Consider the following 23,064-nt stretch of genomic DNA (forward strand, 5'->3'; position numbering starts at 1 on the left):
CTGCAGGGTTCACTCCCAGCTGAGAAGTTCTGAGAGGTTCCCCCACTGTCTACAGAATAAAGTCCCGACTCCAAAAAGAAAATGATATTCAAGGCCTTCCACCCTGTCTTCACTCCAGCTTCTCTTTCCCCAGTCCCTACCGTGGCCCTACCTCCACCACTTGTTTCACACTTGCATGACTGTGTTTCACAGGCATTTTACTTTCTCATGCTATTCCATCTACCCGGGATGCCCGTTAACCCCTGGCCATCCTTCACCAGGGTTCCGACCACCAGGGGTAAACCCCTCCTTGCCCCTGGCTCGTGTAGCTCAGTGGATTGAGTGCTGGCCTTGGAACCAAAGGGGTGCTGGTTCAATTCCCAGTCAGGCCTGGGTTGCGGGCCAGGTCCCCAGTAGGGGGTATACAAGAAGCAACCACATGTTACTGTTTCCCCCTCTTTCTCCCTCCCTTCCCATCCCTCTATAAATAAATAAAATCTTTCTAAAAATTGTTAAAAAAAAAAAAAAAAAGAATCTCGCCTAAGTCTCGAAACCTGTGCTGGCCAGCACAGTAGCCTCTAGCCACATGTGGCTATTTAGCATACGCTAGGCAGCCAGTCCAAACGCAGTGTCAGTGCAAAATGCACAGTACATTTGAAAAACTTAGCACTTTAAAAAAATGTAAAGCATCTTAAGAATTTTCTATATGGACTATAGGTTGAAATGATGGGGTAAAATCATGTTCTAATTTCACCCGTTTCTTTTTACTGCCATTAATGTGGCCACTAGAAAATCTAAAAGTACATATGTGGCTCGCATCGTGTTTCCACTAAGCAGAACCACTCTGGGTATATTTCTTTCAGCCTTCATTTGTGTCTCATGTCTTCCCTTCTTCAGTCAACCAATAGTTATGAGCCCTAACTACGGGCCAAGCGCCCTTACAGGCACTGGAGATAACAGAGGTGAACAAAACAAGGTCCCTGACCTCAAGGAATTTAGTCTCGTGGGGACCTTGTATTTCAGTCATGGTTCCTAAATGCACAGCAGTCTGGACAACTCTGCCTAACATCCAGCACAAAGAACAAATATCAACAACTAACAATATCTTTTGTGCTTCTCATGCTCTCAGGTTCTCCCGAAGATGACATCACATGTGGTAAATGAGATTGATAACATATTGCGCAACAAGCCCTACAGCAAAAAGGACTACAGGTCATAAGGCAATGCATGAGCCACAGGCGCTGCATGGTTAAAACATCGGTCCACGCCGATACAGAAAGGTGTTACTAGCCAGTCTTTTAAATCACTTAGCAGCCGCTGCTCAACCTCTAGTGTCCCCGGACTCTGAGGTGTCTGCTGTCACTACCACTGTGCACCTGAATTATGAGCACATCTGAAAATTCACAACTAGGAAAATCCATCCTATTTTCTTATCTTGGACTGGAGTCACCTGTTCTTGCATTGCTCTCTGTACACCTCATGCTAATGCAATGGAAAGTATGCGGGCAGGAAGGGCATAGTACTTTCAGACATTTGGTAACTTAAAGAAGGCCATACGGATAGATGTTTTTACGGAAGAGCAACACTCACCGACGCAATGTGACCACACCAGAAAGAGTAGGCTACGTTCACGCGGAAGTCCTGTTTGGGAAAATAAGCAGGAACAATTTTACATTTTTTTTCTATTCCCACATTCCTGTTGTTATCAAGTTGTTTCACTAATCATTTTCAAAACTGTAACTCCTAGGTATTTGCTTTCATTATCTTTTAAATATTCACTGTTGCTTAGCCCAAGAACAACCCTGTAGATAGCAGCTTACCCAAGGTGTCTATCAGTATTCTAATGATGTTATGTTCATTGACGTGCAGAGATAGTAAAAGGGCGATTATGGTAAACTTATGAAAAGGGAGGATTACATTACTATGGAAGTTTAGCTTTGAATAAAATGTAAATGCATTTGCAATGAAATGTTCATTTTTGACTACATTTTATGAAAACCTGCTTTATATTTTTGACTGCTTGTAGACATAACTTCTGCAAGTTTATATTTTTGAGCTTTAAAAATAAATATACACAGGCTTGGGTTTTTTTTTTTTTTTCAGTAAACCTGTAAAATATCCAGAAAGGCAAATGTTTGCTGTTTAATTAGCACTGGGATTTTACAATATAATGCTTGGTGTTTTTGAGGAGTTAACAACATAAAAGGAAATCACAGGCTTTGTGAAAAATGTTGTCACTACTCAGCATATGCTGGGTGAATTAACTTGCCCAACAAAAAGCAAAATGTTAAAGAACCTCCTGATTCTATAATCACATTATGTGCACTAAACTGTATGCATGAGAGCTCACTGCATGGATTCAAGTGGCCCAGCTTTAGTGCACTCCGAGCCCGAGGTCTACCTGGCCCTGCCACTGTCGGCTACCTCCCCTCCTGAATACTCCACGGGAGGGAAATTTGCAGGGGGAGTATATTGTGTGTACCTGTTAGAAGAGAGAAAAACAACTTTTTTTCTCTTTTTGGGGGGGTTGTATGTTGGGGGCGGGAATGCTATAACTCTATTTGGGTATCTAAGCATGTACAAAATTTTAACTTAATTTTCTGGCCAGCTGGTCCCTCATATAGAAATCATTGAGATTTACAGAAATATATCAGCTTTAAATGCTATTTTCCACCATCATTTCCAGATATGTATTTCATAGTACAGTTCTAAATCTCAAAATGTTAATGTGAAATACCAATAAATTTCCTCTTTGGTTACTACTATCTGTATTCAATTAAGGAAATAGTTTGGGTTTTGCCCCAAAGTGTCAGAGTGATGATGAAAATGGATCACTTCTCAGTTGTTTCTGTGAATTCAATCAGTGAACTGCTGTATGTGTAAATGAGCTGAAGTTGTCTGACTGAAGCTGCAGTTTAACCTATTAATTTGCTTAGAGTAATAAACGCATTTTGTGCATTTAATGTTTTTATCGGATCTTCCTTTCACTAGAAGGCTGTGTGCGTGTGCGTATGTATTTATATATGGCTGGAGATATGTATCTCCACCTATCCAGCTCCATAAAACAGGCAGTAACATTCATTTAATAAAAACTATGTTGGCAGGTAGGCTACAATGAATGATATCTAAGAAAAACAGCAGTGATCAAGAATTAAACTGCAATCTATATTTTTCTTATTAATGGAGAAGAGGACTAGCTACTGAAGATATCATTTCTCATTGGGTTTTAGAAGTACTCTGCACTAAGGTTAAAGCTTCTCAAACTCACTTTATTAATAAAAGAGCCTGCAAATTAAAATCAAATACAAACATTATTGCTTAGTCATAGGATCAGCAATCCTTTTTTATACACAAGTCATCTGCCATGGTAAATATACTAGATAAGAAATACACTTCACAATTATATCCTTAGGAAAAATTTCCATGCGCTCTCATTTCAGTTTCTTCCATGGAAAGAATTCCTTGGGACAGAACATACCATTCCTCAGAGTAGCCCGGGCAGCAGCCCTCCACACCCTGAAATTTCAGCCAGGGTAAGTGAACACTGGAAACCCTGTGCCTGGCTTTCCACTTTAAGAACTGTCACTTCACCTTCATTAATAGTGTGCCACAGGTCATAAGACAGATAGCAGAGCCTCAAGGGACCCTGGCCATCTTCCAGACCACCCCTCCTTGGCAAATGAGCAAACCAAGCCTGAAATGATAGAAGGTCTTGCCCAAACTCACACTGCCAGTTGATGGCAGGACCAGGCCTAGAATCCAAGTATTTAGTTCAGTGTTCTTTTTAAGAAGTACAATTTTCTTTTTTTAGCTTCGAAGCTTTGTGGAAAAGTAACTGTGTGTGTGAATTTTTAAAAGTTAAAAAAAAAGTTTGGATATGAATCCAAATTCAGAACCAGTGAAGAGGGAAAGGCCAAGAAAGTGATACCTAAAATTCACGAAGGCTAATGCTCATGAAGGCCAATGTGCGGTCTCTAACCACCTCCGTGGAAACTTAAACCAACCACTCGAAACTACCCCTAACCTTAATTTCCCTGCCTGGGAGTCCATGCAGGCAGGAGACAACCCCTTCCAGCCCCGATACATACATCTGTAACTGCTTTTCTCTACACATGCACGTGCCTATGTCTACCCCCACTCTGTGTCTCCAGTACCAGGAGCACCCAGCACGAGCACTGCAAAGAGAAACGGGGTGCGCAGCACAGCACGGCAGGCACACACTGGCAGAGGCCCGCCGTCCTGCTCTGTGGTGGAACCGCACACCACACCAGACACTGCCACACAAACATGTGATCAGGAACTACAAAAATGCCCCTTTACATGTGTGGGAAACTTAAATGATGGGTAATGTAAAATAACGTAATAGAAAGATGATGTACTCACTCACCCGGTTCTTATATAGACTAGAGAAAAAGAAAATTTAAAAGGTAAGTTTAATGACACCTAATTAGCAAGACCTTTCACAAAAATTTTAGATATGAATCCGACCTCCGTATTTCAATTAACTGTAAAACTTGTTTTAAGTTGTTCTTTCCAAATTAGGATAATACACTAAATAGGACAACCAGTAAATTTTTTTATTGGCTAAGAATAATTTCAATCCAAGATTTTTATTAAGTTGCAAATGAAGAAATTAAAAATAGGGAAATATAAAATGTTCCAACACCTTAAGCCTCTAGTGTAAAAAAGGGATTGAATCACTTTAAATCCCAACAGAACCCTTTATTTTCCTGTTGTTGGATCTGAGAGTTTTTTTTGAGATGAGAAATTCTCCAGCAAGGTTTTACCAACTAAACCAGAATCAGCACACCCGAATTCTGTGTGCCACGCAGCCATTTTAGACAACGCGGGGAGGACTGGGGAAGAGGCTCTGCAATGTGCAAGAGCAGGGTACTAGTGTCCTGCATAAACCTGTGGCACTGTGAGTACACGCCTTATACACTTGTGCAGAGAAATTTATCTGGTGTAGGAAGCTAGAAAGAGTTATCAGGATGAAAAACAGTGCTGTAAGAAAAATTCAGAATCAAAATGAAATTATGCTTAGTTGCTTTTCTATGAATTATTCGGTCTATCAATTCAAGAAAAAGTCTTTGAAGAATTCTAAGTTGATGCTTCTATTTCACCACCCCACTTCAGCCACACTGTACTTACTAATGACCGCAATTCTTCCCCCATCTACACAGGCACTGCCATCTAGTGGCAATTTTTTACTGGCAATTTAAAAGGATACGCCGCCCAGCTCTAGTAACCAATAGTAGATGCTGATGGTTTGTCAGTCACTTCGTCGAGTAAGCAAATGCATCTGGTACACAAAACTCCATGCCACTTGTCAAACTACTGACTGGTTATTTATCAACAGGGGAAAAAAAAGGTTAAACATAAAAATAAACTTCTTATGTGCCACACTAACTACTTTGCAGTGAATCTCTTCTGACATCCCGGTTCACTATTATCCAGTGATGGCACACGGGTAACTGCACCAAAGCGAATGACTGCGACCTTCCAGAAGCAGTGACGGAATATAATCCTCCACTGTAGACAATGACGACCTGGGTCACGATGCAAGTGCATTCCTCCCTGTCTTCCTTCTGAGTTCTGGGTTGTGGCCTCACCAAAACACCTAACTGCCCAGAAGTAGAACATGAGCTCCTGATGACTCTTTCTATAAAGTTAATAAAACAGCAAGTATTATTGGCAACACTCATCTTAAATTCAGAAGTGGAAAGGGAAGATTGATATCTTCCCTAGGGTTAGGAATTAGAAATGCATTTCCTTTGAGGAACGGCTTATAAGGAATATTGGATGTGGTCAAGCCTAACAGGAATATGCAACCACTATCACCTGGGATTCCAAGAGCTTCCCAAACTTGTTCAAATCATGACACACACAGAAAATAAATCTGTACACACACTGGTTAAAAAAGGAAAGAAATGACTCTTGACTGGACCCCCAAGGGCTGAACAGATCAATATTTTATTCACAATCAATGGGAACCTGTGGACTGGAAGGTCAAATGTATAAACATCTGAGTGGAAAAATGCTGACAAGCTCTAACATCACTTTCATTCCTTGGAATGCTCTTTGAATTCTGGAGCTAAGATCACAAAAATTACTCTGGTCTTTTACATGTCAATCTCAGGGACCAGTCCTCCAGCAGTAAAACCCCGCTCTGAGAAAACGGTGCCAGTCTCTCAACAAGTCAAACTAGCACGCCAGGGTCAAACTGACCTCCCCGGCTGCCCAAGGCCAAAGCTACACAGCTGAACAGGGCGACTCCAACCCCACAGGGCAACTCTCACGTGCCTGGGCACTGTCAGTTGTTACTGCTGTGGCTGCCTTGCTTCTTTTTTTTAAAAAAGAACTTTTCCACAAGTTTCTCTTCCCCAAGCTGGAGAAACCATGTTTTTAACGTTAATTGAGTTATTTCCAATCACAAATTCAGAGACTTGTAAACATGAAGTTCAGTCCCGCCGCCCAGCTGGGGGAAAGGGGAAGGAAGAGGATTCAGTCTGGTATTTCTGGTTCCAAAACAGTTGTAATATTGTGTTTGGAACACAAAGAACCAGCAGTTAACTTCTTGCTACTATTACAAATAACAACAGCTCGGTCCAGGTTACTGTGACCTCTGACAAATCAAAGAAACAAGTTATTTTCTCCTCTTGTGATTACAGCACGTTGGGAGACACACTTTGCCTTTTAATAAGTGTCCTGGTACTCTGAGTGTCCCTTTCAATTCATATAATTTCAACCATCTGTCAAAAAAAGAGCCAATAAACAAATACTAAATTACATTGTGCTGCGTTTTTCAAACCTTCCAACTCCAGACTACAAAAACATCTCATGTGTCTCGCACCCTGACCACCCGCTGCTTTTCATCCGCCACAGGCCACCCGTAGATGCAGAGCCGGGGGTGAGGCTGATGCGGTCCATCTACTTGGAGCCAGTAGACAGGAGGGCGATGAGACCTGATGAAGCGCTTATGGACAGAATATAGTTCCTGTTAAGAATTTAATGTTAAGGAAAAATTAAGAACCCAAATCAATTTTTCAACAAAACAAAAGAGCCCTTCTCTTTGGAATGTGCCGTTTCCCTCCCGACACTCTGTGTAGTATGTAGTCCCACTGTCTGCAAACACAACTTACAAACCAGGAGGCTGCAAAAAATAAAGAATGTTCACAGGGAATGTGCACCAATTTTAAGAAGAAAACACCTGAGATCACAAAGTATCTGAATTCCATTTAACCTTCAGGAGAAGAACTGATCAAAGAACATGGGAAGGAAGGAGAGACTTGTTTTGCTTTCTCCCCTCAACAGCAAAGAAAAAATAAGACTCCCCTATCCATGTATTGTATCCGTGTATTGGCTACCGTGGGCCTGTAAAAGGAAGGAGGTTCTGCAAGTTCACAGCAACTCTCGGCCTCAGGACTAGGCTGGGACAAACCACTGCAGTACTCCCCAGGAGACACAAGGTGCCTGATCATTAGAGCAGAACCTGCAACTGTTAAAAATGTGGCTGCACATTCCTAAGTAACACCTCTAATAAATTACCATAACCAGAGAAGACTGATTCTTGCCCTTAAGTTCAATTTAAGAGCAGCTTGAAACACTGTGAAGATATTATGAAATGTGCCTATTTAACTGCTCTGGCTACCCACCCAACCCCAAAGCTCCAAAATATCCACAGACACATGGCTTACACCGGGAGCTATCACAGAAAGCAAGTTTGCCTTTGCTCCTTGGAACTCTTTTTCTAAACAGGTGCACGTATCTGTGAGGCTGCTTATTGTTACATATCATGAAGTCATAATTTAGTAGCTTGAAAGAATTTTACATCAAACCAAAGCCCTTATTTTAAATGCTCAGAAACTTGCCTAAGGTCACAGTCTGTTTAATAAATTGACTCCCTGTATAAAACCAAAACAAACTACTGTTTCTAGACTTCTAAAAAACATCATCAGCCAATGAAAGGATACACTGTGGGGTTGAAGTTCTTCAGTATAAAGAAGGATGCAACAATGACCAAGACCAGGAACAGGGTGTTGTTATAGAAGATGGAAAATGTTGTAGCTTCATAATCGGCAACTTCATTCTTCTTCCACAAGATCCTGTAGACAGAGAAACAAGTCAATCAAGTTTATAAATATGTATTAAAAATGTTAATACCACATGGCTCTACTTCATAGTAGCGTTAGTTTTTCCTTCAGTGTTCTGGGCAGAATGTGTTTTCACTATTACATTTAGCCAGCACTGTCCCCTTTACTGAAAAAGGTATCTCACTCTATTGATGAAGAAAACAATTGCTGGGGAAGTTACCTTTTTACCCAGGCCGTCAGGACTTTGGAGAAAGGGGGTGGCTGATTCAGTCTGGCTTGATTTCACCAGCTAAAACAGGCACCTTGCTCTAGGTCCTCGCCTAACATGAACTTGGCCAGCCGCAGCCTGATAGAGCTTCCTCGGCTGCTGGCTGGCGTGAGACTGCCCAGCCAACAGACGTCGGCCTTCAATATTACACTTTATAATACAGTCCCCAGACAAAAACTAGCTGAGGCCTCACAGAAGCAGACTTGTTTATGACTACCTTTAGCCATTTCTACTTAATTCAAACAAAAAATCTGCTTGATCATTTGGATACTTTTTTTGTAAAACCCATTTACTCTTTATCCACTTTGCCCATTATATTTTTCTCATTTACTAGCATTTTATCAACCTTTTTCTTATACTTCTTCACATGGGCAGCAGGAAGGGCCAGGGTGCTTGTGAATAAGGGAGGCTTTATGTCTCTTGGTTAATTTCTTTGTAGTTGTTTAAATGGTTAGGTTGTAACCCATTAGCGGGACTTGAAATCAATGAGTGGATTCAATGCTCATGGAAAATAACAGTGGGTTGAGACTGCGCTTTGTTGTTTATTTTTAAATATTTCTATTTTTTAGTGACAGTATTAGTTTAAGAAGTACAGCATAGTGGTTAGACATTCATATAACTTACGAAGCGATCCCCCCACTGATAAGTCTGGCACGCATATACAGTTATTACAGTATTTTTCACTATGCTCACTAAGCTGCACGTGAAATCCCTGAGACTGTTCTGTAACTGTCAATCCATACTTCTTAATCCCTTCACCTCTTTCACCCAGCCGCCCACTTCCTCCTTTCTGGCAACCATCAAAATGTTCTCTACATCCATGTTTGTTTTGTCTATTTTGTTTTTAGATTCCATATATAAGTGAAATCATATGGTATTCATCTTCCTCCGACTTATTTCACTTGGCATAACGCCCTCTACGCCCATTCATGTTCTTGCATATAGTAAGACGTCATCGTTTCTTATGGCCAAGTAACACTTCATAATGTATATATGCACCTCATCTTGATCCATTTGTTTTTCAATTGGAGCATTTAATCCATTATATTTGAAGTAATTATTGATAGGTATATCGTTATGGCTTTCATTAATTGTTCTTTTTTATTGTTTTTGTAGTTCTTCCATGTTCCCTTCTTACTGCCTTACTCTCTTCTATGTTGGTGACTCTTTGCAGTGTTGTTTTGATTTGTTTCTTTTATTTCTGGTATATCTTTTGTAGATTTTTGGTTTGTGGTAACAATGTGCTTCATATATACCAAGCTATGTTTACAGAAGTCTGTTTTAAGTTGATTGTCACTTAAGTTCAAACACATTCTCAAATCACTTCCATTTCTACTCATCCCTTCCACATTTATGTTTTTGTCATTTTTTACTTCGTGTGTGTATGTATATATCCCTTAATTTTCTATTGTAATTACACATGATCTTCCTGCTTTTATCTTTTAACCTTTACACTAGCTGTAGTGTTGGCTGACTCGCTGCTTTTATTGTGTTTGTTTTGCCAATGAGATTTTTTTCTTTGCAACATTTTCATATTGATTTTTCTTCTTCTTCTTATGGAAATCCCGTTAACATTTCTTGCGATAACTGGTTTGGTGGTAATGAACTCCTCCAGCTTTCTCTTGCCTCATATTTAAAAAATATATAGGAAAGAACAAAAATACTAAGTGCATCACACACAGTAGAGTAATTACTGTTTTGTGAAACATTACACATGCGTTTGTGTGAGTGTATTTGGTGAAAAGGAAAAACTTATTTTTTACTGTGGGTCATTATCAAGAAGTTGAAAGCCCTTGCCATTGATGCTTTGTTCCCCACGCCCCACCAAAATACACTCCTCTGGGGCCAGATCATAGACACCCGTCACCGATCCTATGGATGAGACTACGGCTAATGTCACTGGAAGACGCCCCATTTTATTCAGCAAATATTCTCATCCAGAGTCAACAAGTGTGGCTATATATAGGAGCTAAATGAAAAGTATTTGCGTTTTATCTCCATCATAAGAAATTTGCAGTCTCTAACATATATGCCATATTTCCTTAATTCTATGAATACCATTAACTTAATAAGTCTCTGATTACTGTAACTGTGAGGGAAATGAAGAATATTACATTCAATGCAGCCATCAACTATAAAACAACTTCTGATTTTGGAGAAGTTTAAATGTAAAAATATATATGACTTGACCCTGACTGGTGTGGGCTCAGTGGGCTGCTGTTTGATTCCTGGTCAGGGCACATGCCTGGTTGGAGGCCAGGTCTCTGGTTTGGGGGCGTGTGAGAGGCAACCAATTGGTTTCTCTAACACATCAATGTTTCTCTTCCTCTCTTTCTCCCTCCCTACCCCTTTTTCTAAAAATAAATGAAGAAAAACTTTTTAAAAAAATATATACATGTATGACTTGGAATGGAGGAGATACCTCATACCATTCTAACACTGACTGATCAAAGGAAACACCAATTTAGAAAGATGCACAGACGCAACATGGTTTCAAACACAGAACAACTGTCTCTGTTTTTAAGACTCTGGCACAAGACCCAATGGAGACAGGTTCCTTGTACTGGCTATTAGTGTGCCTTTACTATGGCTGATGACATTACCCTACCTCCATCACAGCACTTCTCCCTACCACCCTGCCATGCCCCTGAATCAGACACATCTTCAAAACAGTCTGGATGGAAGAAGTAGCTCAAGCCTTCAGGTTACCCCAGTTCCCAATGCAACAAGGTGTTCCGTCAGTGTATGGGAGTCGGGACTGCCTGACAGCTTTTAGAACTTGTTGTAGTCCACACATACTCTGATTCATTTTGAAAAAAAATTCAGGACTCCCAAGTGCCTCACCAGCAATGCTTCTGGCAAAGCTTCACTGTTAGGAAATCTAACTTGGGAGAGTACTTCCCAAGGAGCCATTTTTCCAAGGAGCACTTCTTAGCACAAGAGAAAAGTTGAAACCAAACTCAACAACTGTTACAATCAGATAATGGTAAATGACAGATCACTGGTAAGTCAAGGAGAAATAACAGTCACACCCTGGGGCAAATATTAATGAAATTTTGGTTCTCCTCTGCTGATTTCCTCCGGGAATGGATGGCAAACCAGTTTCAAAGTGGCATGTAGTACATACTGTAAATGGTCATAGATGGCGATTTGATAGACATGCATCCCTGCCTTCTCTTAAATCAAATCTCTCCTTTGAAGAACAAAAATAGGAGATCATAAGGGGAATCTTGGTCTCAGTTTTCAGAGTGAGTCATGAGTACAGACCTGGGTACAACTACATCCAGTGTGGCTTTTGTGAGAGAAATACAAAATGAATAGTAGCTCCAATTTTTACTAATAACAAGAACAGAAATTTTATAATCTTCTAACACTCTGCATTTTACGTGTCAGTGAAACCTCCACTTCATCCTCCTTTGAAACATCTGGTCCAGCCAATGGCACAGAGGTTCACTTCCAATTCCAACTCTGATCCATTAGTAGTGACCAACTGAATACCCTGCTGAGAAAAATTCTGAGACACATCTCAGAACCAAGAACAAGTATCAGACCAAATCAGGCAAGTCTGCAGTGGGCAGGTGAGACCCACTTACTATCTCTGATATAATTAACCACCTGAAACCTACAAGAGCTCTAACAAGTATTTTGAAACTGGGTAACTAAGATGTGCACTCCAGTTTAAGAACTATTATTCTCATTACAACTCAATAAAAAGGTTTCTAAAAAAGTGCTCTAGATTCTCAAACCTCCATCCCTATGCCAAAATTTGCAATCAGAAAGCTATGCAGCCAGACCTCATTAAAGCTGCTCTCTGTAAAAAGACCTTCCGGGTCATGATTTGAGTACAGTGCCTTCAGTTTTATAAAGGATCCACAGGAGATAACCACTGCAATAATGCTTTGGTGCTGTTCCAAAATGAAGACCTTGTTCATTGTTACTCAGTGTCCCTTAAGTAAGGATCCACTTGATAAAGTCCTTCCAAGATTCAGTGCCAGGAAAGTTTCTTTTCAGGAGGACGTGCATGCAGCTTGTCATCGGACAGTGAAAGCAGCCCCGGCCCAGATGCAGCCCCTGACACTTGGAAGCTCGGAGCTAAGCCGAGTGCTCAACTGCCGTTACTAACTCTGAAGTCCTCGTCTCCTCTTTCTTGTTTTTAAATGGTTTCTGCCCTTTTAAAACTGTATTGTTTGTGTATAAGCACTTTGATATTGCAAATCCTCACAAAGTCTTTCTGGAGCAACGTGGGATAAAAATTTCCTTTCACAAACCACTCTGCAGATACTAAAACTTAAGGTCCATGGGAACAACCTCGATTCATGACTCTATTCAACCATCTGGCAACTCTGGAGCATGAGTTTGCTTACTCATTCAGAGACTCTGCTGCTCAGATGTTAGACTGTTTATTAACCCTTCAAAGAGTAGCTGACAGGAAAAATCGGGGCGGGGGCTAGGGCGAACAAATGTGACGTAGGTTGAGTGTTTTCCTAACCGGAGCAGATAACCCAGCCTGAAAGCTCAGTAACAGAAGTACCACCACCTACAAATACCAGCACACAACACAGTGTGAACTCTTCAGACCCAGAGGGGCCAGGTGATGAGCCCGAGGTCACACAGCTAAGTCAGCAGCAAAGCAGCTAGGAGCACAAGCCAGACCACATGTGTTCTTACCAGGGCTTCACCACAAGCCAGGCTCCGGCTGTGGGCAAGTCACTCGAGCTGCGCATACCTGTTTCCTGAGATGTGAAATGGAGGTAACAATAGCACCTACCTTAGCACTCTTTAGAGAAATTCGTGAACTGTGTACACAACTCAGAGGAAAGTATCTAGTAGTAATAAAAACTCAGAAAGTCCGTTGCTCCCATTACTACCCTCTTCTACAAAACCAGTGTTGGCCTCAGCCAATTCCAACACCCACATTCTCTAAGCAGAAATCAAAAACTTATCTTCTACAAAGTATCCCTTTTGTGTGATTACCACAAACACTTCCAATAAGGAGTCAAACCTTTCGTCTTTTTCCTTCCGAGACATCTTCCTATTGTCAGCTTCGGAAAGCTTCCGCGTCACTTCTTTGGAAACAGCGTCTTCTCTCTTCTGTGCGACTCTGGAAGGGGAAGGAAACATGTTTCCGCGTGCCCCGGGAGTGAATGCCGCCGTCTCCCAGGAACACCCTGTCCTTGTATTTTGTATTGGCAACTGCACGATACTTTACATTTCAAAAAAGTAAACTGTACAGGAAGTTCCAAGTTTATTACACTGGACTAGCCAAAAGAGAGGGAGTTCGAGAAACTTCCAAGATACAGTTTATTAGTTAATGTGTTTCGTTTCTGCTTAAAAGGAAGAATTTTCCAAAGTTTATGTAATTAATATGGAAACTGAATTCAAATCATATTAGCACGATTTAGTTATGAGTCATGATGAACCCATTTTGTTTCAGCCTATAATTTAACTGTTCAACAAATAAATTTGACAAGGCATTAATTAGCAAATGATTTATGACTTTAATTCCAGTAAATAATGGGAGAGAAAACTAGGCTCAAAAAAAAACAAAGGAAAATTAACAGCTGTAATATCTGAAAGTAATGCTTTAACTCCACTCCAAAGGGCAATTTCACTAACAAGAAATAATACCGCGTGGAGAGGGACCGACCACACCACTTTTACTTAAATGGACCACTGGTTTGAGAGTTGCCCCAAAAGATACTATGGAATCGGCCAGAAAAGGCTGGAAATGATATATTCACAATATCAGATCAGAGTCTTCAGTGACAAGTCAGAGTAAAGAGAAATTAAATATATACTCATCAAAAATCTGTATGATTAATTTTATCAGATGGGATTGCCAATGAAAGAGAGGATAAATTAAACTATGATGATGAGATACAAAGTCTCCCAAAGATTATAAGTTAAATTTAACATGATATATTTTTCACAATATAGGAAAAACTACTAGCCACCTATAGTAAGAAAAAGTAACAACTGAATGCAAGCAACATGTAACAATTACATACAGGGTCCCACTATGAAAACGTCTGACATGATACTGAGATGTTCTAAAAACAACGGAACGTGAAACACAGAGACAGAAATCTGTTCACTCTATGTTCAGTGAATCAGTCCCTGTGGGTACGCGATACTCAGTTCTGCTTCGTGCACCACGAAATACCGGAGAAATCAGGATGGCTTCCTGAAAAAAGGCCAAAGATCATTCAAGGCAACAGTTTTCAACCTTTCTTTCACTGCAAGAGCTTCTGAGATACAAATCAAGAACTCCTTCTGGTTTTACCTGTGTCTCTATCTCTGTATCTGACCCAAGAACCAAGTTGGAACCAACACTGTTAAAGAAAACCTTTGGTCAGTTTCAACCAAAGTATTTTTCTACAAATTGATAACTGGAGGGAGGAAAATCAACTTCTCCAAGAAAAAAAGATAGAAGGAAATTAAGTTCTGAAACCTGAAGAAAAAGGCAGCTAAGGGGGCAGACAGCTATCTTTTCAAGAGATACTTTAGGACACTATAATATACTTTTTCCTCCCCAAAATCCACCTTCACCTGACTGATGGCAAAGTTCTGAACCTGTCTAGTAGACCGGCATTCAGTAAGTGTTTCTGAACTTCACATAAAGCCCACTCTTTTCCAAGAATGACCAACTGAAAAGAAATGCACGTGGTTCACAGCAGAAACCTTTCTTAGCTGAAGAGAGTACGAAAAATACCCATGTGCACACGCACACACACACATGCACACCTGTCAGGACACCAGGAATAAACTATTTTCGAAAAAGTTGGTTATCTCTAAGCATCCTTAAGGGCACAGAGTCAATCATCTGTTCACATAACAAATCCTCCTGAAGAGACTGAACCAGATAAAGAGTTAGTTTCTCTTCTAGGTCTAAAATTCTAAATTCAACAACCACACTATAGGTTTATTAAAACTCAAGAAGAAGCCCTACCCTCTGTCTTAAGGATCTTAGAGAATAAACCTCACTCAGCACTATAAAAATAGAGGTCACTCCAATGGCCCACTACTCAGCCAACTGAGATAACCCACAAAATCAACTGTGTTTCTATTATTTTTTAACATCAGTATGTCTGAACCTTTCCAGAATAAAAAATAAAAATACTACCCATGGCCCTGGCTGGTGTGGCTCAGTGCATTCAGCACCAACCTGCACACCAAAGGGTCGCCAGTTTGACTCCCGGTCATGACACATGCCTGGGTTACGGGCCAGGTCCCAGCTTGGTGGTGGGGGTGGGGAAGTGAGAGTCAACCACACACTGATGTTTCTCTTTCCCTTCCCCTCTCTCTAAAAATAAATAAATTAAATCTTTAAAAACAATAGTACCTATGTAATTTCTTAAAAGAAGCACATTTTTGCAAACATTTTTTAGGTCCTGCCAACTCAAAAACAAATTCTAAGGGCTCTCTAACCCCCAAACTCTCCAACACTGCACATAAACAGTTACTGTGTGACAGACACTATGCTCATCATATCACACATTGTCATATTTAATCCTCGTCATCCTAGGAGGCACCATTAGTACCCCCACTTTACATCTCAGGAATGTGAAAGCTAGAAAGGTGGGATGAACACCCAAGGTTATACACTTAAGAACAACAGAGCCAGGACTGAAATCCAGGCTGTGAACTCTGAGTCATCTGCCCTCTATCGCTAACACCCATCTGCACTCAGCACCCCCGTCCGTCTCTGAGCTTTAAGCTTCTTACGTATCTGTAGGAGTTTCAATCTCAGTGGCGATATTTAGTATTGAACCAAACCTATGACTCAAATATAATTCACTGATAGAATCTATTAAATGAGTAATCCATTGAACTGTTTACTGAAATAAATGTACCCTTAACTGTTTAAGGAATATAAAACAAAGATATGGCAGTTCTAAGTGAGAAGGCAAAAAGGACATGATTTTTGATTCCAAAAAAGTGAATAAAAATGATATGCAGAACAAGTGAAAAACACCGAGTCTCAAAGGGACTGAGTTCCCGGGGGATCGCAAAGGATGGGCTGTACGAGATGCCCACTCCGAGAGCTCACTATCCTCAGAAGGCGGTGCCTCACAAGGAAGACAGCCCAGAACCGCACAGGTGGAAGTGGCCGAATCCTGGAGTGGCAGCTGGTGAAGACGGGCTGCCAAGCAGAAAGACGACGAAGGTGGCCGATCACTCTACTGGCCAAGCAGAACTGCAACCGAGCACAACCTGAGCTCCTGTGCATCCGGAATAGCAGCTGGGGCCACTTCCAGCTGCTGAGCCTATTCTGTCCTCCTTACAACAAACCCCCGGTAACTGAGATCACTTCACTTTGTTCTATTCCTTGTCACCAGAAAGACCCTAACTCAGAGACAACACACTTAGGAAGAATTTCTCTGGAAAAGATTCTCAACTCTTGAACAACAGGTATATAAAATGGAAAGGAAGGAAGACAATTAGAAAGAGCCAGGGCACAAAACCCTTTCAAAGGGTGGCAGGAAGGCTGAGTAAGAAGAGCTAAGGCCCAAGTGGCCACACTGGTAGGAGGCAGATGACTTGCATCCCTAGGGCCTGGCAGAATGTGGCTTTAATACGGTTAGAAAAGAGAAGGCTGTGGCGAGTTCTAAGTAAGAGAGTGACAGGACAAAAATGATGGCTGATAAGGATGAATACATATTTGTTATTCCATAAAGAAGTGAATGATAAGGATTGTATAAGTGCTCTGTACTGTGCATGGCACGGAGGGTCTCAAGCTTTAAAGGACTAGAGACTGCTACAGCAATCCGAGCAGAAACAGCTTCCAGGCCAGAGCGGGAACTACGGGAATGAAAGACAAAGCGCACGTGAGGCGCACTGGTACTTCAGAGTCTCAACAAAATTCCAACTGCCTTGATGAATGGGGCGCGGGCAGGGGTAGTGGTGGAGGGAAAATGGAGAAAACTGTACTTGAACAACAAAAAAGGAAAGTAATTCCAGAGAAATATAGAACCAAGAAGGCTCCATGAAGAAAGCAGAGAAATATTCTGGCTATCCTCAATCAAGTATCAAAGTGTACATGAAGCGACTTCAATGGGCACCTTCTCCAATCAAACATTAATTGATACCTGTTTACCATGAGGACCACAGCGCTCCAAAGTAACAAATGTTACTACTTTTCCTTAAGTTTTGACTATTTCCCCCACATTTTGACCTTTGTGAAACCAGAGTAGATATTGCTTATAATGAATGTATAAATGTGTAGTTGTGTGGCTTGGGTTTTCTTCTCAAACGCTATCATTAAAATAATGACATATTTTATGCCCCGGCAGGGCGGCTCCCTTGGTTGGAGCACTGTCCCGTACACCAGAAGACTGAGGGTTCAACTCCCCGTCAGGGCACATACCTAGGTTTCAGGACTGAACCCCAGTTTGAGGAAAAGGATTGATCCTCTCTCCCTCCCTCACCCTTCCTCCCCGTTCTTTTCTCTCTCTCCCTCTCTCACTCCCTCCTTTCCTCTCCATCTAAAATCAATGGAAGAAAAACATTATATCACTGGGTGGGAATTAAAGAAATTTTTAAAAACGATGTACTTTATAATATTTGTGATCTTAAAGTAGAGGAAATATGGTAACCTTTTACGTTTTTATGTACCCATAAGAAAAATATGTAATTAGCATAAAAAGAGTTTAGTAACAACTAGACCACTTTTTACACATCCAAAAATAGAACGTGGAAAGCCTGGAACAATTCTTTCTAGAAAGAATTCCATTTGCTTTTGAAATGTTAATTTACTTGGTGGTTTTGTTTTTCTGATTAAACTCCATGACTAAGGATAGTGCTAAAGTGATCTAATTCCACTCAAAACCTACTTTCATAGCAGTGGTAGAAGTCTACTTCAAGTCAGTTAGTAATTCTTCATAGCAGTAAGGTGCCTTCCCCCCAAATACAGATACATATATATCTCAAATTAGTGCTCACTGAAACTAACACAAACACAAATGGTCTTTAAGACATCCTACTACATAAAAATGCATCCCACTTTCACTTGAGAAATATACTTACTTGTGCTTGAGAACAAATTTCACATTTTTGTAGGCAAAGGCTACCAAGTAAGTGCTTACTAGGGTCATCACACTATACAGAACAGCAGACTGAATAAGATCCATATGCCATATTCGCCAGTATAACCCTGAAGATAAAAAGGGGAGAACAAAACATTACCACCAGTTATAAAGGCCTGCTGGTAAAACAAGTCTGGGTTAGGGGATGTAATGCAGCGTATGAGGAACTTCTTAAGTGGGATATCCAGTAAAAAGTTACAGTCTCAACCTTACCCAAATATAGAACACTTGAAAAACATAACCTTCCAGATGAGATTTCTGTGTCTTCTAAAATGAGAACTCTGGCTCAACAAAATCACAATTCTGACTTCCAAGTTCATTCATCAGGGTACTATTAAGCTAAATGCAGGCCATTCCAAAATGCCATGTGCAGTCCTAAGGCACAGTTTACCTGCTGACGTGGCTGTTATCTGAACTCAAGGCGTGCTCAGTGCGGCCACTGAGCCACAAGGGCTTCACACCATGTAAACTGCGCGCTGGGTTTTATTAAACAAAACAAAACAAAAAAACACAAATCTAGATTTGAATGCCCAACAAGAGTGCAGCAGTGACAGAGACTGGATATTCAAATTCTGGAAACCTGAGCCCTAAAAAAAAACCTTTGGCCAAGTCTGCAAAGTTTTGCCATCCAAGTGAGAACTGCCCTAATAGGATGGCTAAAAAAGTGAAACAAGGTAAATCGCTGGTCCAACCTCATTCATCAAATTAAGAAAATGATGCTCAGCAGTATGAAGCGGTTCACCAAAAGCTACACTTCTAATTCAGTGCGCGAGTTAATGGGAACCTCTCCCTCCCTTTAATTCATTAGTTCTCCAATATAAGTAATGATAAGTTTAAGATCTCATAACGGCAAACAAGAGTTTTGGGGCCGGGGGAGTGGAGAGGGGACAGAGAACAGGCTATATGCAGGAGTGACAGCACCAGATCTTAACCAGTGTTTCAATACAGAGCCGGGGCTGCCATCTCAATACTGGTGAATCACAATCTCCGCAACTGAGGCCCGGGAACCAGTGTACTTCTAAAAAGCTCCACCAGTGACTTTCGTGGGATGCAGCCCACCGCCACCCCGGACGAGAACACTGAAGCCGGCAGAGTCTACCTGCTTCCCCGAGTTCAGGGCGATCTGGGGAGAGCGCGAGCCCAGCGCCCCAGCGCTCTCTCGCCAGTCTGCCAGGCCCTGCCACGTCCCCGCCCAGCCTGACCCGCCCGCGGCCTCCCCCAGCCCGCATGCTCCCACAACTCACAGATAGGGATGGCAGACACGATGAAGGCGTTCCCAAAGAAGAGTGCGGAGGACTTGGCTGAGAGGTTGCGGCTGAAATCCTGAAGGAGCAAGTCCTCCTCGGACTGCTGCTTGGAGGCGCCTTTGGGGGCCATGGTGGAGCGGGAGCCGCGAGCGAGGAGGGCCCAGCCCCGTAGGAGGTCGGGGAGAGATCTCTGGCTCCGCCCCCGGGCCCACCGTATCCGCTGAGGACCCGTCAGCCTTGAACGGGAAGGCGGGACCCGCGCGGCGCAGAGAAAGCCTCCTCAGGATTGGCCAGGCCGGGTGCCGCTGCTCAGGCTTCCCGGCATGATTGGGCGAGCAGGCAAGACTTCCGCATTCCTGGCCATCCACTGGGTTCTTTGGCTTCCACGAGACAGCTGGGATTTGTAGTTTACTGTGTGCTTTTTTTTTTTTAATTAACGAAACTTTATTGACAGTCCACTTCACAGCTAACTAGACGCTTTGCAAGTCCTATTCCAGGGTCAGAAGCTCTGGCCCCGCGTCATACAATCACTCATTCAGCAATCAAATATTTAGCACCCTCTCTGTGTAGCCAGTACTGGGGCATGAGAGGAGGAAGAGGAGAAAGATAAGCACAGCTAACACGTGTAGTGTTCCTTCTCCTTTACACATTCATTATTTCATTTTAACATCCTCAGAAAAATTTTTGTGTTCTTCATATCATTGCCCTATCTTGCAGGTGAAGAAGCTGACAGTGGGAGACCAACAGGACTGGTGGTCCGGGCGTGGCCCTTTTCACCGTAAGGGCTACCTTTGTAAGAAAAAGAAGACAATTTCAATTTTAAGAGACTCACAGTCTTATTAAGGTAATATACGGATGTGAGGGCGATCTGGCTGCGACATCTGTCACCCCATTGATCGCCAGGGTTGATTCGGCTGATCTGGCTGGCTAGGCGGGTGTCCCCTTCCTCCCTCACCGATCCATGTGTGTCCCTCCTGAGGCTGCGCGCTCGACCGAAGAGGACGACCTTCCCAACTAGAGGAGAGGACCGGTCTCGGCCAAGGGTATATGAGTAGCTGCGCTTCCCTGCTAGAACCTCCAAACAAGCTCTCAGGATAATATTTAACATGTGTCTAATAACACATTTACAAACTACTGTTACTTTCTTACTTTTATTTCAACTAAATCCTTAAAGCAGTGTGGTCTCCAGAGCTGTACTAAATTAAACATTATACTAGGTAGAGACAACATATTGGCTGGGCAGGCCTCTGAAGCTCAGAAAACTGACTATGCCTAATTAAAATGGCTGGATACCATGTTGAACGCATGAAATTATCACTTTTCCTTCAACAAGTAATTGTTCAATCATTTCACTGTCAGCAAAAGCTTCTTTCATCTACATAATTGACGTCAGACACCACTTCCTCCTCAACCTCCGGCTTTCCTATCAATTTATAGAACTTTCTCTTTCATCATATACAAATTGCAATCTACCTCCACAGATTCCATTCTAATGGCATTGTCTTCAGCCTTTTCAATCAGTCTCTCTGTAGGTACCACAGTGAGTTTTCCTCTGTGGAGATCATTCCATTATCTACAGCAATCAGTCCCAAATGCCAGAAATTTTCATCAATTCACTGCAAAATGAGAAAGAAAAAAATAGAGTAGTGAATTTTTTCAGATAACCTAAAAGTATTCATCTTAAAATATATGCACTTGTATCTCTTTTAATGTAAAAATGTTTTCTTTTTTATTATGTGGTGATGGTGATAGTAAAAGAAACTCTTATTTTCTCATCCCACCTACTCCTCTTGTCAGTTTTCTTGTCTTAATAAGTCACTCCCTTTTGCGCCCATTGGCTCTAACTAAAATGCTAGGTTTCAGCACTAATTCTGTTATTCCTCTCTCCAGCTATGACCAATACATCAGCAGAACTGTTTGGCCCTGTTCTCATAATTAGGTTTCCAGCTTGCTATTGTAAAATACATATGTGAAAAGAAGATAAGAGATAAAATCAGAAAACTCTTAAGACCCAAAAGTTACAGAAATCGTCAGGATTACTTGAAAGAAAAAGAGGAAGGAAATAAAAAAGCAATGGAGTTAAAAGAATTATTGCTGAGAAAAATGTTTAAACAATTAAATAGGAAAGATAAAGGTATGAAAATGTTAAGGAGATTTAAAAAATGTTAAAATTGAAGTGATCAAATAAGTTAAGTAAGAAAATGAATACACTTTGTAAACCAAGAATAAAAACCTGAGATAATAAATATAACAGAAGAGATTCTAAAATAATAGGAATGTAGCCCTGGATGGTGTGTCTCAGTGGATTCAGCACCAGTCTGAGAGCGGAAAGGTCTCCAGTTCAATCCCGTCACAGCACAAGCCTGGGTTGTGGGCACGGTCCCCTGGTGGGAGCTTGAGAGAGGCAACTGATCCATGTTCTCTCCCTCTCTTTCTCCCTCCTTTCTTGTCTCTCTAAAAATAAATACAATAAAATCTTTTAAAATAGGAACTTAAATTTTGTATGGGTAAGTTAAAGAATGATAATAAGCAAGGCATGCTCACGACACAGAAGGCTTATGATTACAATGAAGACTAGAAGCAGCACACCTTAAGTACTAGAGCAGTGTTTTCTTACACTTAATGTTATCTAGTTACTTTTTTAAAGATTTTATTATTTATTTTTAGAAGGGGGGAAGGAGAGAGAAAGAGAGGGAGAGAAATACTGATGTGTGAGAGGAACATCAGTCAGTGACTCTCACACACCCCCAACTAGGGACCTGGCCCACAACCCAGGCATGTGCCCTGACTCAGAATCAAACCAGCGAACTTTCAGTTCTCAGACCAGTGCTCCACCCACTGAGGAGGAGCAGCAATATCTAAGGCCTATGGCATATGTGGTCATTTACATATGGCATATATGGTCATGGCACATGGGACAAGCAAAGGAAACTATGTGCTAAAACAAGAAAGAAGGGTAGACAATAGATTCTGTCCAAACAAAGAGCTGCAATACTCATATATTTTGGCTATTTCAACATAGTTCAACTCTATGAATGAACCAGATGGACTTGATTCCATACCAGCCTGTTTCTAATCCATGAATTTCAGGCTTAATGTTGCCATCATATCACTTTACACTTATCAGATTGGTGAGAGAGAAACAGAGAGAGAATTTAAAACAATTACTACTGTCAGGGTTACAGATAACAAATTTCTCTCCTCCACTGCTGAGGGCTTTGTGGAAGAAAATCTGGCAAAGTTAAAATTACTGTATCTTTGTAGCAGACACTGCAAATTGCCTAGCCAATAAAGAAAAGGAAAAAAAAAAAAAAACACTGCTAGCTTTTCACTGAGACCTTATGAAGAGTAATAAATGGATCATCCAGGGAGAGAGGAGGAGCTTTTTTTAT

General features: G+C 41.4%; 2 protein-coding genes across 4 annotated transcripts in view; one reads left to right on the plus strand and one right to left on the minus strand.

The window, feature by feature from the left end:
- KCNAB1 (potassium voltage-gated channel subfamily A member regulatory beta subunit 1) overlaps nt 1–2,942 on the plus strand; it is a 307,769-nt gene extending 304,827 nt beyond the window's left edge. For both annotated transcript variants that reach the window (XM_028505142.2, XM_028505144.2), the window contains exon 14: nt 1,109–2,942. In XM_028505142.2, the coding sequence (XP_028360943.1) occupies nt 1,109–1,198 (90 nt within the window). In that variant the 3' untranslated portion in view covers nt 1,199–2,942. The remainder of the gene's footprint in view (nt 1–1,108) is intronic.
- Nucleotides 2,943–5,921: 2,979 nt separating this feature from the next.
- Nucleotides 5,922–19,873, minus strand: SSR3 (signal sequence receptor subunit 3). 2 transcript variants are annotated; one of them, XM_028504952.2, is made up of 5 exons: nt 19,670–19,873; nt 18,367–18,493; nt 13,343–13,441; nt 7,953–8,084; nt 5,922–6,976 (listed from the first exon to the last, which is right to left on the minus strand). In XM_028504952.2, the coding sequence occupies exons 1-5, from the start codon at nt 19,800–19,802 to the stop codon at nt 6,910–6,912; spliced, it is 558 nt and encodes a 185-aa protein (XP_028360753.1). In that variant the 5' UTR covers nt 19,803–19,873; the 3' UTR covers nt 5,922–6,909. The 2 variants fall into 2 exon arrangements, with proteins under 2 accessions (XP_028360753.1, XP_035873492.1); XM_036017599.1 differs by lacking the exon at nt 19,670–19,873 and adding an exon at nt 18,639–18,657.
- Nucleotides 19,874–23,064: the final 3,191 nt, after the last annotated feature.

Source organism: Phyllostomus discolor, chromosome 2, assembly GCF_004126475.2.
Source record: "Phyllostomus discolor isolate MPI-MPIP mPhyDis1 chromosome 2, mPhyDis1.pri.v3, whole genome shotgun sequence".
Lineage (NCBI taxonomy): Eukaryota > Metazoa > Chordata > Mammalia > Chiroptera > Phyllostomidae > Phyllostomus > Phyllostomus discolor.